This window comes from Arachis duranensis, chromosome 4, assembly GCF_000817695.3.
Source record: "Arachis duranensis cultivar V14167 chromosome 4, aradu.V14167.gnm2.J7QH, whole genome shotgun sequence".
Taxonomy (NCBI): domain Eukaryota; kingdom Viridiplantae; phylum Streptophyta; class Magnoliopsida; order Fabales; family Fabaceae; genus Arachis; species Arachis duranensis.
The window spans coordinates 3,253,105-3,267,003 of record NC_029775.3 but is presented as its reverse complement, the minus strand read 5'-3'; the positions used below and the strand labels follow the sequence as shown (position 1 = coordinate 3,267,003).

The 13,899-nt window shown below is 32.0% G+C and overlaps 1 protein-coding gene across 2 annotated transcripts; it reads right to left on the bottom strand.

Moving 5' to 3' along the window:
* Positions 1-6,888: 6,888 nt before the first annotated feature.
* On the bottom strand, positions 6,889-12,475 carry LOC107482706 (squamosa promoter-binding-like protein 7). Of its 2 annotated transcripts, none has more exons than XM_016103248.3 (10): positions 11,917-12,475; positions 11,210-11,388; positions 10,830-11,056; positions 10,662-10,736; positions 10,451-10,558; positions 9,983-10,097; positions 9,520-9,655; positions 8,936-9,098; positions 8,009-8,575; positions 6,889-7,466 (listed from the first exon to the last, which is right to left on the bottom strand). In XM_016103248.3, exons 1-10 carry the CDS (start codon positions 12,441-12,443, stop codon positions 7,179-7,181), a joined length of 2,385 nt encoding a protein of 794 aa, XP_015958734.1. In that variant the 5' UTR covers positions 12,444-12,475; the 3' UTR covers positions 6,889-7,178. The 2 variants fall into 2 exon arrangements, with proteins under 2 accessions (XP_015958734.1, XP_015958735.1); XM_016103249.3 differs by having other exon boundaries at positions 11,216-11,388.
* Between the last annotated feature and the right edge of the window lie 1,424 nt (positions 12,476-13,899).

The window sequence follows — 13,899 nt, the reverse complement described above, 5'->3', positions numbered from 1 at the left end:
ACACACACATGGTAATACTAATACATATTTTTTTAATGACAGCTTTGCTTTCTGAAAGTATTCAATTATAGGGTACTGCTAGGGAGCTAATGATCTAAGCGTATAATGTGTATAATGAGAGCTAAATCTTTGGTCAATGAATAAAATAAACATCACCCATACTATCTAGAATAACTATCTGGATATCAAGGATCTAAAACTCTAATACCATGTCATGAACCCATTCATCCCAAAAACATAACCTGATAGGACAATGTAACACTAATGGTTATATCTCTAATACTTCCTAAACCTCCATTGTACACATTATTGTACGCTTAAGCCATTGACTCCCTATACTTTCTCATATAATAATAATTTTGTATGTTTATTTTTTTCTCCTACCATATCTTCTAATCTAATAAGTTAAAAATTAATCTGTCGTAAATTAGAATTTTATTTAAGGGTTTATCGGTTTGTTATTGGTCAATAAATTATTACATACACAAGATAAAATTTGAACAATCGATACTTATTTAAACGAATTAATGAGCTAACTACTACATTAACCTAATTTAGTTTAATAATTCTGTATGTTTACAATAAATTAATCTAACTTAGTTTAAAGAGTAGTCTTTATGCCGCAATACAGATAATTGGGAAAAATATATGGCGGCTAAGAAAGAGATAAACGTAGCTGTAAGTGAAGCAAGAACAAGAGCATATGAGGGTCTCTACCAGTCTTTGGGTACGAAAAAAGAAAAAAAGGTATATATAGAATCGCAAAGAGCCGTGAAAGAAGAATGAGAGATTTGGATCAGGTTAAGTGCATAAAGGATAAGGATGGAGAGGTGCTGCCTCAAGAGGAGAAGATTAATGAAAGGTGAAAGAGCTACTTGTACGAGTTATTTAATGAAGGATAGAAGACTCTTTTGAGCCTTGGTCGGTTATGCACAAGGGAAGAAGATCAAAACTTTGACTACTATCGAAGGATTCGATAATTCGAGGTAAAAGAGGGTCTAAAACAGATGAAAAATGGCAGGGCAGTAGGACCTGATAATATTCCGATTGAGGTTTGAAAGGGCTTTGGAGGAAAAGGCATCAACTGATTAACCAAGCTTTTTAATGAGATTTTAAGGTCAAAGAAAATGTCTGATAAGTAGAGAAAAAATACCTTGGTACTATCTACAAGAATAAGGGGGATATACAAAGTTGCAGAAACTATAGAGGGATCAAGCTCATGAGCCATCCCATGAAGTTATGGGAAAGGGTGATAGAACGGAGGTTGAGAAAAAAAAACACAAGTAACAGAGAACCAGTTTGGATTTATGCCAGGTAGATCCACCACCGAAACGATAAACCTGTTAAGAAGGATGATGGAGAGGTATCGTAGTAATAAAAGAGATCTACATATGGTGTTTATTGATTTGGAAAAAGTGTACGATATGGTGCCAAGGGAGGTCTTATAGAAGGTTTTAGAAAAGAGGAGAGTAAGGATGGCATATATTCGTGCAATTAAAGAAATGTATGATAGGGCTACAACTAGTGTGAAGACTCAAGGGGGTGTGACAGAAGAATTTCTTATTGGGATAGGATTACACCAGGAATCATCCTTAAGTCCATATCTTTTCAAATTAGTCTTGAAAGTACTCACAGAGCACATCTAAGAGGCGGTGCCATGGTGCATACTTTTTGCCGATGATATCGTCCTTATGGGAGAGTCAAGGGAAGACCTAAATAAGAAGTTGGACTTATGAAAATAAGCTCTAGAAGTGTATGGTCTGCGCATAAGCCGTAGTAAGACGAAATATATAGAATGTAAGTTCAGTCTGAGAAGGAAAAACTCTAATATAGAGGTGAAGATTGGAGAAAACATCCTACCAAAAGTTTAAAGTTTTAAGTATCTTGGTTGCATCATACAGGATAATGGAGAGATTGAACAGGATGTAAATCATAGGATTCAAGCAGGTTGGTCAACTATAAAAATATAAGTGCTAATGGGTATTTTTTTCAAAATATAATTTATTTTTTCTTAAAAAATGGATAAAGTTAATATTATTTAAGGCAAAAAATTTAAAATGGATTAAAGAGAAGATTTTTTAAAAGCCAGATGTTAGAAATAAGAGACTAAACTAGAGAAAGGATTTGTGTATTATTGACTGTATTCAAATTGTCTACTCAAGTTGTCTATTCAAGTTGTGTTGAATGATACAATATAAAGGGTATTTATAAGTACTAAGAGAATCGTAATAATAAAAACATAATCTCCTATAATAAATATTCAGATATACTAAATAATACTAATTGATCCTAATTATATTCTAACATCCCTCTCAAACTCAAGTGACAACTTGAGTTTGAAACTTATTTAAAAATTAATACAACGAAATAAAAAAAATGCATAAACTAATAGAACAGATGCAGACGGAACTGCCGCTGTCGGAAGGAAGCACAGATAGAACTACCGCGGGTGCAGACGAAACTACCGCGGGTGCAGACGAAACTTCCGTGGGTGCAGAAGGAACTGCCGAAAGGAAGCGCAGATGAAATTGCCGCTATCGGAAGGAACTAGGAAGCGCAGACGGAACTGCCGCTTGTCAGAAGGAAGCGCAGACGGAACTACTGCTTGTCGGAAGGAAGCGCAGACAGAACTGCCAGAAAGAAACACAGACAAAACTGCCATAAGGAAACACAGACGAAACGCAGACAGAACTGTCACGAGAAAACGCAGACAGAACTGCTACGAGAGAACACAAACGAAAAAGAACGCAGATGGAACTGCCACGAGAGAACGCAGACGGAACTGGCGAAAGAGAGCGAAAACTATATGATTTCTTCATGAGAATAGGTAAGCAGCAGATGACAATGGTGTTTGATCATTCGACTCGAAAAAATACAAGATAGAGAAAATAGGCTAGTCGGTGAGGTGAAAAAGCATCAAAGGAGTGACATAAGAGAAAGAAGAATGGCATAGAAAAAAAATGCAAAAACTACGTTCACGCAAGAAAAACAACTTATCATTTTCAAGAAAGATACTATAGCTCTGATACCATGTTAGAAACAAAAAACTAAATTGGAGAAAGGATTGTGTATTATAGAGTGTAATCAAGTTGTCTACTCAAATTGTCTATTCAAATTGTGTGGAATGATACAATATAAATGGTATTTATAGGTATTAAGAGAATCCTAATAATAAAGACATAATCTTCTATAATAAATATTCAAATATACTAAATAATACTAATTGATTCTAATTATATTCTAACACCAGAAAGGAGGAGAATGTACATTTATAAAATAGAGGGGAGGAGAGTGTCATTTTAGCATTTTATAGGAGAGAAGATGAAATTTTCTTTAAATATTTTTGTAATTATGTTCAAAAATCGAAAATAATTTTATTGTTTACCCTCCATAAAATTTGATTATGAATATGAATATATAAGTTGTTATATATACTTTTATACACTAATTAATTGGTTGTTAATTTTCGATACCTATATAATATATAGTTAATCGTATTAATATTGATGTATCTTGTCCGTATTAGCATGCATGTTGATCGATCTTGAACCATGTTTCTTGGAAAATGTCAAAACCTAATAGAAAATCATAGTATGATGTTTACATACTAGCTTTTCCGGTTAAATATATTGTCCACTTGGTTCTAAAGTAACCTTTAATTTTTCCATATATGTGTTAGGACAGGAGAAATGCCATACATCATGTTCTTCCCCACAGAATTTGGACGGCAGTTATTTTATAATTCATTTGAAAAAAATTAAAACGAAAGTAATAATGATTGCATTTGAGAATTCAATTATTATAATTAAATATATACTAAATCAACTATTAAAATTAACTACTAATATAAAATATAAATTAAAAATAAATTTATCTATATATATTTATATATAAATATATAATAACTAATATAATAATTATCTTTCAGTATATACATCTTATTTTTTAATACATATTATATGTGAAGCATAGCTGCATAAATGTTCGGGCGGTTGAAAGGGGAAAAAAATTAACTGTGCACCATATTATGGAGTTGTCATTAATATTGGATGGAAAAGTATAAGTAAATAATTTTTAACTAATTAATTTTAAATAATTATTAATAATAATTAATTAATATAAAATATAGTTTAAAAATATTTATTAGTTTGTTGTTAGCTAAATTTTTATTAATTTATCTAGCAGAACTGATATTAGATAAAGTTGTTTAATTCTATGTTGTTGTATCAGCCAATAATTTGATAGAAAATTATTAGCAACTGAACATACTAATACTATAATTAAGATAGTTACATTCTAATTGTTTCGAAGTGATACCTAAACCAAAGATAAATTTAGACTTAAACATGAGGTTTCAAGTTCTTTTAGGTGAAAATTTTTAAGTTTTTATGATGAAAGTTTTGGTTTGTTCATTAAGATAGTGGATTATTCTACGTCTTTGTCTAGGCGATGGTAAAAGTATTTATAAAGAATTGTGATGTTTAAATTAACAAAAATTTTAAATGGATTGAAATGAATTAAAATTGAGAAAGACTTAAATTTAATAGAGTATTTATAGAAATGAGCAATGATCTAATCATCACTCTTAAACCTCTTAAATTTTGTTAGAACTCACCAAATCATGAAGCAGCTTCTGATTGTGCGAAAGAGACTGACGGCGATACTCGAAGCAAGAAAACGACAAGTCCTAAGACCTGCTACTTCTGTCGCCGGCAACGAAAAACGCAATGAAGGCGCCTGACTATGTACAACACGGTGACGAGACAGAGAGCAACGGCGAAACCACGGTAAGAGAGGTGAGAGAGACCGAGTTTTAGAGAGAGAGACGAACAGGAGAGAAGAACTTGAGAAGATGAAGAGAGTTTTCGAAACTCAAATTTCAAAAATAATTTTTTACTAGAAGAACTTGAAAAGATGATTAGAGTTTTTAAAATCTAATTTTTAAAAACAATTTTTTATTTTTTAGATATATTTTTGTTTTTTTTGTTGTTTAATTTTAAAATTTGATTGATTTAAAAAAGTATTTTTATCTACTCGAATAAAGAAAAGTTATGTACAGACTTTTTATAAAATCAAATAAAAAAATATTTTTATTTTTATTTAATTAAAAAAGTGTTATAATAAAAATGGTGATATAATATATATTTTAAAAAAAATAAATACTGATATAAAAAATAAATTTCATATAGCTAATTATTATTTATCTATATTTTAAATATATCGATACATATGAATTTATCAACGTATCATAGCAAACACCTTTATTAATTATGATAGTTATGGTATCTTACTTCCCATATTTTGATTATACTACTTAATTTATCGAAAAAAGAAATTGAATTGCGAGCCAAGTTTAATCATATTAATTTCTCATCTACTGATTCAAACATCTCAATGTGTTTGTACAAGAATACATAGAACAACATTATCTTGAGAACCTATATATTTTTGGTATAGGTTAGGTTTTCATACCATCAAACCTATCTACCAGTAATAAATTAATAAAAATTATTTGTTTACATATGTTTGTATGTGAATCATTGTCCCTTAGTATTGGAATAAATTATTAAATTAAATTAAGGACAATGCCAGTAATTTTCAAGGACCACTGAATTTGTACCTGTGATATACGTATCTCATCCATGCCAGATGCTAGTGTCTTCATTAGTGGTATCCACCTTTTTTAAAAAAAAAAAAATAGATACTCTACCTTTTAAACTTTTTTATTAAAATTTAAATACCTATTTTTATATTGTGAATTTACTATTTTATTTTCTAATTAATGTTTATGTATGTGAAAAAAACCCTACATGAAAGGAAAGAGTCGTTCAGTACATATTTAATTTAAATGAATCCAGATACTTGCAATTTACAAATATTCAGCACAAATCTATATGTTGTGTATTTAGTTATTTACAAGCTTCACAAAATGGACAGAAGCTTTGAAGAATCTTATTCAAACATGTTATTAATAGTGGTCAACTATGTCTATGATCATTCTAAGTAACTCTAATTATTGATTAACAACTTAAGATCCGCATCACAAAGCATATTCCATCCTTAAAATTAGTTTCTTTCCTTTTAATTTATTAAAAACTTGATTTATTTGAACAGATTTTAGGAGGATAATAATACGTTTTGGAAAAAAATAAGGAGTATGTTATAAAAAAAAAAGAAAAAAATAAAACACCTTAAATCATAAACTTAAATTCTAAACTTTAAATTCTAAATTTTAAATTAAACTATCATATAAAATATAATAAATAAAAAAACTAAAAATTAATAATAAGAAACATTTATAGATGACCCTAAATTTTTTATATGGGTAAATTGAAAATTTTGTCGGTATATATATATATATTTTTTCAACTTTTAGTGAATCTTAAAAAGTTAAAAGTGGGGAAAAGGACACCTTTCTAAAAAAAGAAAAGTAACATTGCTTGGTCTTACAAAAATTTATAATACATTTAATCTTCTTGCATAGCTATGTATAGAAAAGAGAAGTGCTAGGAAACAGCAAAATTCGTGATATATAGTAATATAGCCATCAATTATCCATCATCAATTATCCATCATCATCATCATTTTTCTTTTGATAGTTAAATACTAATCAGATTTCAATAAAAGTGCTAACCCCCTAAACTAATTTGAGATTTCAATAAAATTGCATTCAAATGACTTTTTTTATGGGTTTTATGCGTGTATTTGTTTGAATTACTAATACAATATTACTTTCAGATTTAATATATGGTAATTTAACGAACTATCTATCACACTCGCATGAAGGCCATATGAATTTTATATAGCTTTGCACACAACATGTAAAGTGACATCAGTCACATCACTACATATTTATAAATATACCTAAGGTGGTAGAATTAAAAGGGAGAAAAAGGAAAGAATTAAGTAGAAGATAACTCGGTCAAAGTATAGTGCTGCCTAAAAATAGCTAGCCCCTAGAAATTGTGTTAGATTTTATACCTTATGGCTCCATTGGGGGCCAACCAGACAAATATGGCACAAACCAGAAACAGGTCCAGTTAAGCCTGCCTCCATTAATGAACCACCCACTCCATCACTAATAAGTAATAACATCAACATCCCTGGACCCTGGTTATTTAGTGTTACAACAATATGTACCAAATAGAGGAGCAAGTACAAAAACTTGTCAACATCTACTAAGAGTTAAACAAGCACCTTCTAATGGATACAGCTAACTCACTAACCCTCCCCCGATGAAGGACGGCTACACATACTGCAAGACAAACAGCAACCGAAACAATCACAAACATTGCCGGTCGAGAGCTCAAGAATCCCCTACCGACATATCGCCGGCTGGATCGTTTAGGCAACTCTTCCATATTCATTATAATCTCCCTCTTCAAAAGTGGTATCCTATCAATTTCGTCATTAGATGTTGGGCTTCTCATTATTCCACACTTTGAATCCGTTCTGGATAGAACATCCTGCAAAACAAGGAACCTAAGGTCAGTTGCAGTTTCATTAGATCCTTCAGGCTATGCAGGCATCAGATGGAAGCTGTCCCTTATTAGTTACTTCATGAAACCATTTGAAAGAAAAGGCCAATATTAGAAAACCATGCTCCTAATTAAACCCAAATCAAGGTCATGCAGTAATTGTGCAAGAAGAAATGCTTGAAACACACAAATTCAAGCACATCACTTTTGATTAACCATATATCGAACTAATTTATTCAACAATCTACCAATAATTCATCAAGGGGATCGTAGCAGGAGTTGTGATTAAGTATTAAAGAAATTATACACTTAATCTTTGCAGTAGAACCGCAAAACAGTGAGTATCCACTAAATAAATCAAGTCTACTGCTGATCCCAACAGGAAATTCCTCAATTGTATTTCATTTCTCTTATATAGAGTACGAAAATGACCAAAGAAAGATATAAAGCATTTTAATGTAAAAGACACCGTATATATTTCAAAATCAGAGAAAAAGGAAGCAAGGGGGAGAAAGAAGGGTCATCCTAACCTGACTTTTTATTCTCGAAACTGATGGCAAGCTGTCTTGGGTGCAGGTTTTCTCAATCCGAAAGCCTTCTGTTTCAGAATGCACAACTATGCCTCTGCCTTTCTGATGATTCTGATTAATAACATCTCTAGCAAGATGCATGCAATTCAGTAGTTGTGTCACATCAACATCACTCGTCCGACTAATCACAATATTTGATTTCAAGCCTTCTGTAAAGATCACCAACTTTGGTAATATTTTTTCCAAAATGAGTACTGAATCATGGCATATAAGAAAGTCCAACAAGTAACAGTATCTTTGAACTTGTGAAGCCGTCATCATTCTCTCAAAATTTTCTGAGGTAGGGTTCTTAAGCAACCATGCTATATCTACAAGCAAGTCTGATGATGTGTGCCTATGTGCAAAATCTTCACACAAGCTGCAGATAGAACCACCAGATGTAGACTGGAATTGTTTAGAATGAAGAGACTCATCTAACCTTTGCTGTAATGTCCTCATCTCACTGCAAATTTCTTTGTCCCCAATGAGAACAGGAATGAAGTTTGATAAACCAGCCTCATTCTCCACCTAAAATAAGGAGAAAGAAATATGATATAACACAAGGCAAAGAATATAAGAGCATCATTTTCAAGAAAGTGCCTCCGTATTGTATATTGATGTAAACCGTAACATTTTTAAAGTATTTAACAGTAACCACAAAAAACAATATTCTATGTTCCTTAATATGATTGAATATTGACGTTTTTTATGCACAAATGTTGAAATATTATAATCCAACCAAATTTCTTTGTATAAAAAGGCACAAGTTAGTGAATCAGAAAGAAAAGAAATCACATTCAACCGGCCAAAAAGCATCATGGTCAGGAAAAAAAAAATCCACGTCATCATCACATAGTAAAGGAAACACAAAATTAAGAGAATGCCCACCTCAATAAATGCAGGCCCAAAGAGAGTTTCCTCTGTATGAGGGACATATATCTTGTATAACTGATTCTCAAAAGCACATGACATATTGTTCCCAGTCCAGTTATGTGGAGATGGAACACAATATTCACACTTCAGATACTTTCCAGAAAAAGATACAAGAAGCCTGGCATGATGACAACCTCATTAAAACCAGAAGGATATTGGCCAGTGAAAAAGAAAATAAGCTACCAAGTACAAAGATGAAACATTAAAACCACAGTAACAATGCTGAAACAGCACTTTCACATGCACCCACCACTCCACAACAAACAATTATAAACACTATGAAGACAACGTATACAGTCAATTTCAGGTTATGCGATGCCTGAATTCTTCTCAAAACACAAATCACTTAGGCTTAACATTCGGTGAGCACAAAGGATACTTCAACCTCTCTCTACCAAACCATAAAATTCCACGTCTCTCTTCTGTCATTGGTGCATACCCCAACATTGCTAAGTACACAAAAGCATAATGTCTATTGTGTAAATTATTCAGTAAGCAACTATTTCAACGTATGTTTAGACGAGGTAACTTTAACATACCGAAACTTAGGCTGCATCAAGTTACTTCCGCAAGCAACAAACTCCAGAGGTTTCCCAGCCTCAAAGTATGTGGGATGAACATAGTGAAGCCTTGGTGCCTGCATATTTACCTTGACTTTTGTCACAGAAGTTCCATCTGAAACCATGAAATATGCTGATGAATTCAAACAAATTTAAAGATTCACAAATTAGATCTGATTTTTTTAAAGAAAACACTTAAATATTACATCTCAAAAGAAATAGAAAATCCCATTACTTCTATTGGCAAAGATGGAATACACATCAAACATAGTCATTAATATTGTCACAAGGTGAAACAAAAAACATAGTATAAAATAAACCAGATAAACTTGAATACACGCTGATCTAACCTCACATATAATGCAAAAAATATGCATGCAAACATATATGCATTTAACTGAAGATTCTTCACTGATGATTGAACAATGGAATCACGACTAACCTTTCATAATGCGGAAGAACATATCATTCAGATAAATTAGTGCATTGCCTCTTGCAGATAGGAACTTTCCAGGAGCAACAAGATCGCGCACATAGTACATAGGGTCTTCCTGTAACTGGTGCATAAAAGAGAATAAATTAAATTCTGGGGGGGAAAGTAAGGAAACACAAACACATCAACAATAATCAAGTCTTGCCCCGACTTGGTCAGGTTAACTATGTGAGATATGAGGCCCTCTTTTCAAAAGAAAAAAGGGAAAAGATATCTTAAACAAATTATAGTACATGTGAGGATCAGAACCAACTCAATTTGGAAAAGAAGAGCAACCATAAGAATGAGTAAACAGACCAATATAGTTTTATATGGGAGCAGTTTACCAGTAACAAAAAGCAACACATTTGATCTACAAACTACTAAAAATATGAGCTTAGAACATATAACATGATGAACGTCGAGTTGAATTCTTACATTTATCCACATATTCTTTGGCATGGCGATAAAAATTGTCAGGATCGTACACCCTGGGCGGATATATCCCTCAAGCTCAACAGGCATACTCGCCAACCATTGGAATATCTATAAATGCATTTAACTGCTTGTTAATCAGTTACGAAAACTTAAATGGCATGTTAGGTTAACACTTTTAAATACTAAACTGTAGTAATAAAGCTTAAAATACTTGGTGGCGTAGCCTTCTGGGAAATTCTGCAGGGTTCCAATCATAAAGCTTGAAAGAAATCCGACCTGTTTGGCACTACAAATGAACTTCCAATCAGCAAACAACAAAAACAATTTCTTATACCAAAGTAATAATTAAGACAACCAACAAACAGGTGTGGCAACCAACCAAAGATGAATAAGCACTCTTATTGTCACAATATGAGGGAGAGTTAGAGAGGTTGGAAGCATCTTTTCCACTATTCACTTGTGTTTCCCCAGAAGCAAGAAAAGTCATAACACTGTCATTTGTAATATTCTGCATATCAGGAGCTGAGTTCAGATTGGCAACTGGTTCATCTTCGAGATCCAGCGACACTTCTTTTTCATTTATTTCACAACTCAAATTTGAAGAATCTGCATTATGCAAACCCAGCCAACAAGCATTCTATTATTATTATTATGAGCAGCCAATGAGCATTCTTCTAACATATAGACACGGGATTTAATGAAATAGTGGAAAAAAAGGAAGTGGTGTAAAAAGGTCACAAAACATTGGCATAGTAATACCTAAACCTTTTCCTGTTTCCCCGTCATTATTTGAATCCTCATTTTGTGCAACGGGTAGAGGTTCATGAGCAGCTTCAGCTCTTGAATCTGCTGGCTTTCTTCGCCTCCTATTGTTATGGCGCTCTAACTTTCTCCTACAGCTACGTTTACCTTCATCAAAATCCGACAACACGTGAAACCTGTCAAACAATTGACCCACAATCAGAGCATTAAATTACTATCTACAATGTCAACAAGTATCCAACAAATACAACCCAAAATCTTGTCACATACTCTACCTAGCTCACCATCAGTCATCAGATACTACTTACACAACATTTGCTACTTCCTAGCTCACAATCATACTCTAATATTTAAAATTTTGCACAAAGGTGCAAATCATAGAGAATTTGACGAATACTAAGCTTCTATTCTTTCTGAAAATAACATATGTTTATCATAAGCAACTTCTTTACTCCATTTCGCATGATTTATGACATAATCCCCGCAAAAAAAAAATGTTTTATAGATATGCTAGAGCTAGACCATATAATGCACCGTTTCTTATGCTTATCATGACTCGAATTGCTTCTTCAAGTAACGTGTTCCAGAATTCTCCCTTCGAATTTCTATCACTTAAAAATTGCTCATGAAATTTACCTGTCCCGGAAATTCAAACGTAAAATTTGAGGTAAAGTTAAAAATAAAATTTAAAAAAAAAAACTTACTTGCCACACTGTTGACAGTATCTCTTGGCCTCGCCGTCGAGCATAACAGTGGCAGCATTAGCACAGCGTAGGCAAACCCTATGCCTCCGGTGGTACCCCTTCAGCTCCGTGATATCGACCTCGCAGCCAGGAACCTGGCAACAAACCGTCGGGGGTGAGCCACGCGCGGCGGAAGCGGTGCGCACGCGCTTCTTGCCGGGGAGACCCTCGTTCTCGATCTGAGCATCTATCTCGGGGCACGCACATGGAACCCGGCCCGCGAGAAAGTTGGAGCACGTGAGCCTCGGGTCGCGTTTCCGAACCTTGTCGTTGGCGGGAAGAGGAGAAGGAGGAGGAATATTGTGTGGATCGGGAGCAGCTGGAGGATCGAAATCCAACGGTTGAGATGGTTGGTGAGGGTCAAGGGGTAAATCGTCGAGGTTGAAATCGAGAAGATAAGTAAGATCCCAAATTGAAGAAGAATCGTCCATGTTGTTGTTGTTGTTGTTGTTGTTTAGAGGGGGAGGGAGAGAAGGGAGGGGCTCCATTGATGAAGGAACTGAACCCTAATTGAATTGTTGAGAGTCTCTAGCGAACACAAACTCAACAAAATGGGGTCATAGTGGCGACATTTTCAAGCCATATTTTTCTCTACTAACTACTAAGGAATATTTTGTATTTTTTTTTTATTTTGTTAAGGATTCGTTAGGAAGATAATGGACTATCTGTATAATGTGTACAATCATATTATGATATCACTCATCCCAAAAACTTTAGCTGATAAAAAAAAGTAACACTAATGATTATATCTCTAATACTCCATAAAGCTTCATTGTACACATTGTACAAGTATCCCATTGACTTCTCATATTTTTCCGTTTGTTAAATAAATTAATTATGTGTATTAAAAAATTAGACAAATTCTTTTTTCCTTTAATCATTTTAAAATTTTTCGATTAGATTTTTCATATAAGAAAACAATTTAATAGTTAATTTATCTAACAAAATAAAATTTTAAAAACTGATTTAGTGATTAAAAATTTCATAAGAAATTATTTAAAATAGGATTCTAAATTTCTTATCTTTTATAATTACAGAAACACATTTTTCAAAAATTCTAAATTTATTTACTTTTATTCTTATATTTATGTAAAAGTTATTTTGTCTTTATTTGCCTACTCATTTTTTCTAATTTTTCAAGAAGAAAAATGATTGGAGCACATTTTATGTTAAAAAATGTTTTTCTTAATATTTGTCTCTTTTCCAATTATCTATATATAATATAAATATTTGTATTTTAGTTCTGAATACACTAAAAATAAAGCTTAGGACCATTTTATATGATGTTTTTCTCATTGTTCATAGAAATTATATGGAATCAGGTAGAACACTGATGAAGATTTAAATATAAATTTTGACTAAATAAACTAAAAATTATATGACTCATAAATTTGTTATTAATGAACTAAGTGTGCTTGTGGATTTGTTACCCAAACCTAAATTATATCTATACTAAAATATTTATTCTTAAATTGGGTTGAATTACTCTGGATCACTTTAGATAAAAATATGAAACTGATAGTCACATATTAATTAATAGAAAGTAGATATTATCATTTCTATTTTAATAATAATATCAGTCTTTTTTCTATAAATTCGTATAAATATATAATTGTAAAAAATCATGTCTAAAATAGTATTATTTTTCTTAATTAATATATGAAGACTGTTTTTATAAATAACTCGTCTATTTTAATGATTTTAATCTACAATGAGAGTAACACTCTTAACATTGATATATATGATAATAAAATCTTATATAAAAACTCCGATCATGTTAATTATTTTGCAAGTTTTTTGGTAGATTGTAACTCTTTATCTCAATATAAAAATATTATTTTATTAATTAATCATCATCTGTCCGTTTTATTATATTATTTAAATTTTTTATATATGACAAAATAAATAATATATGATTAAAATTTACATTTTTTACTCAGAATA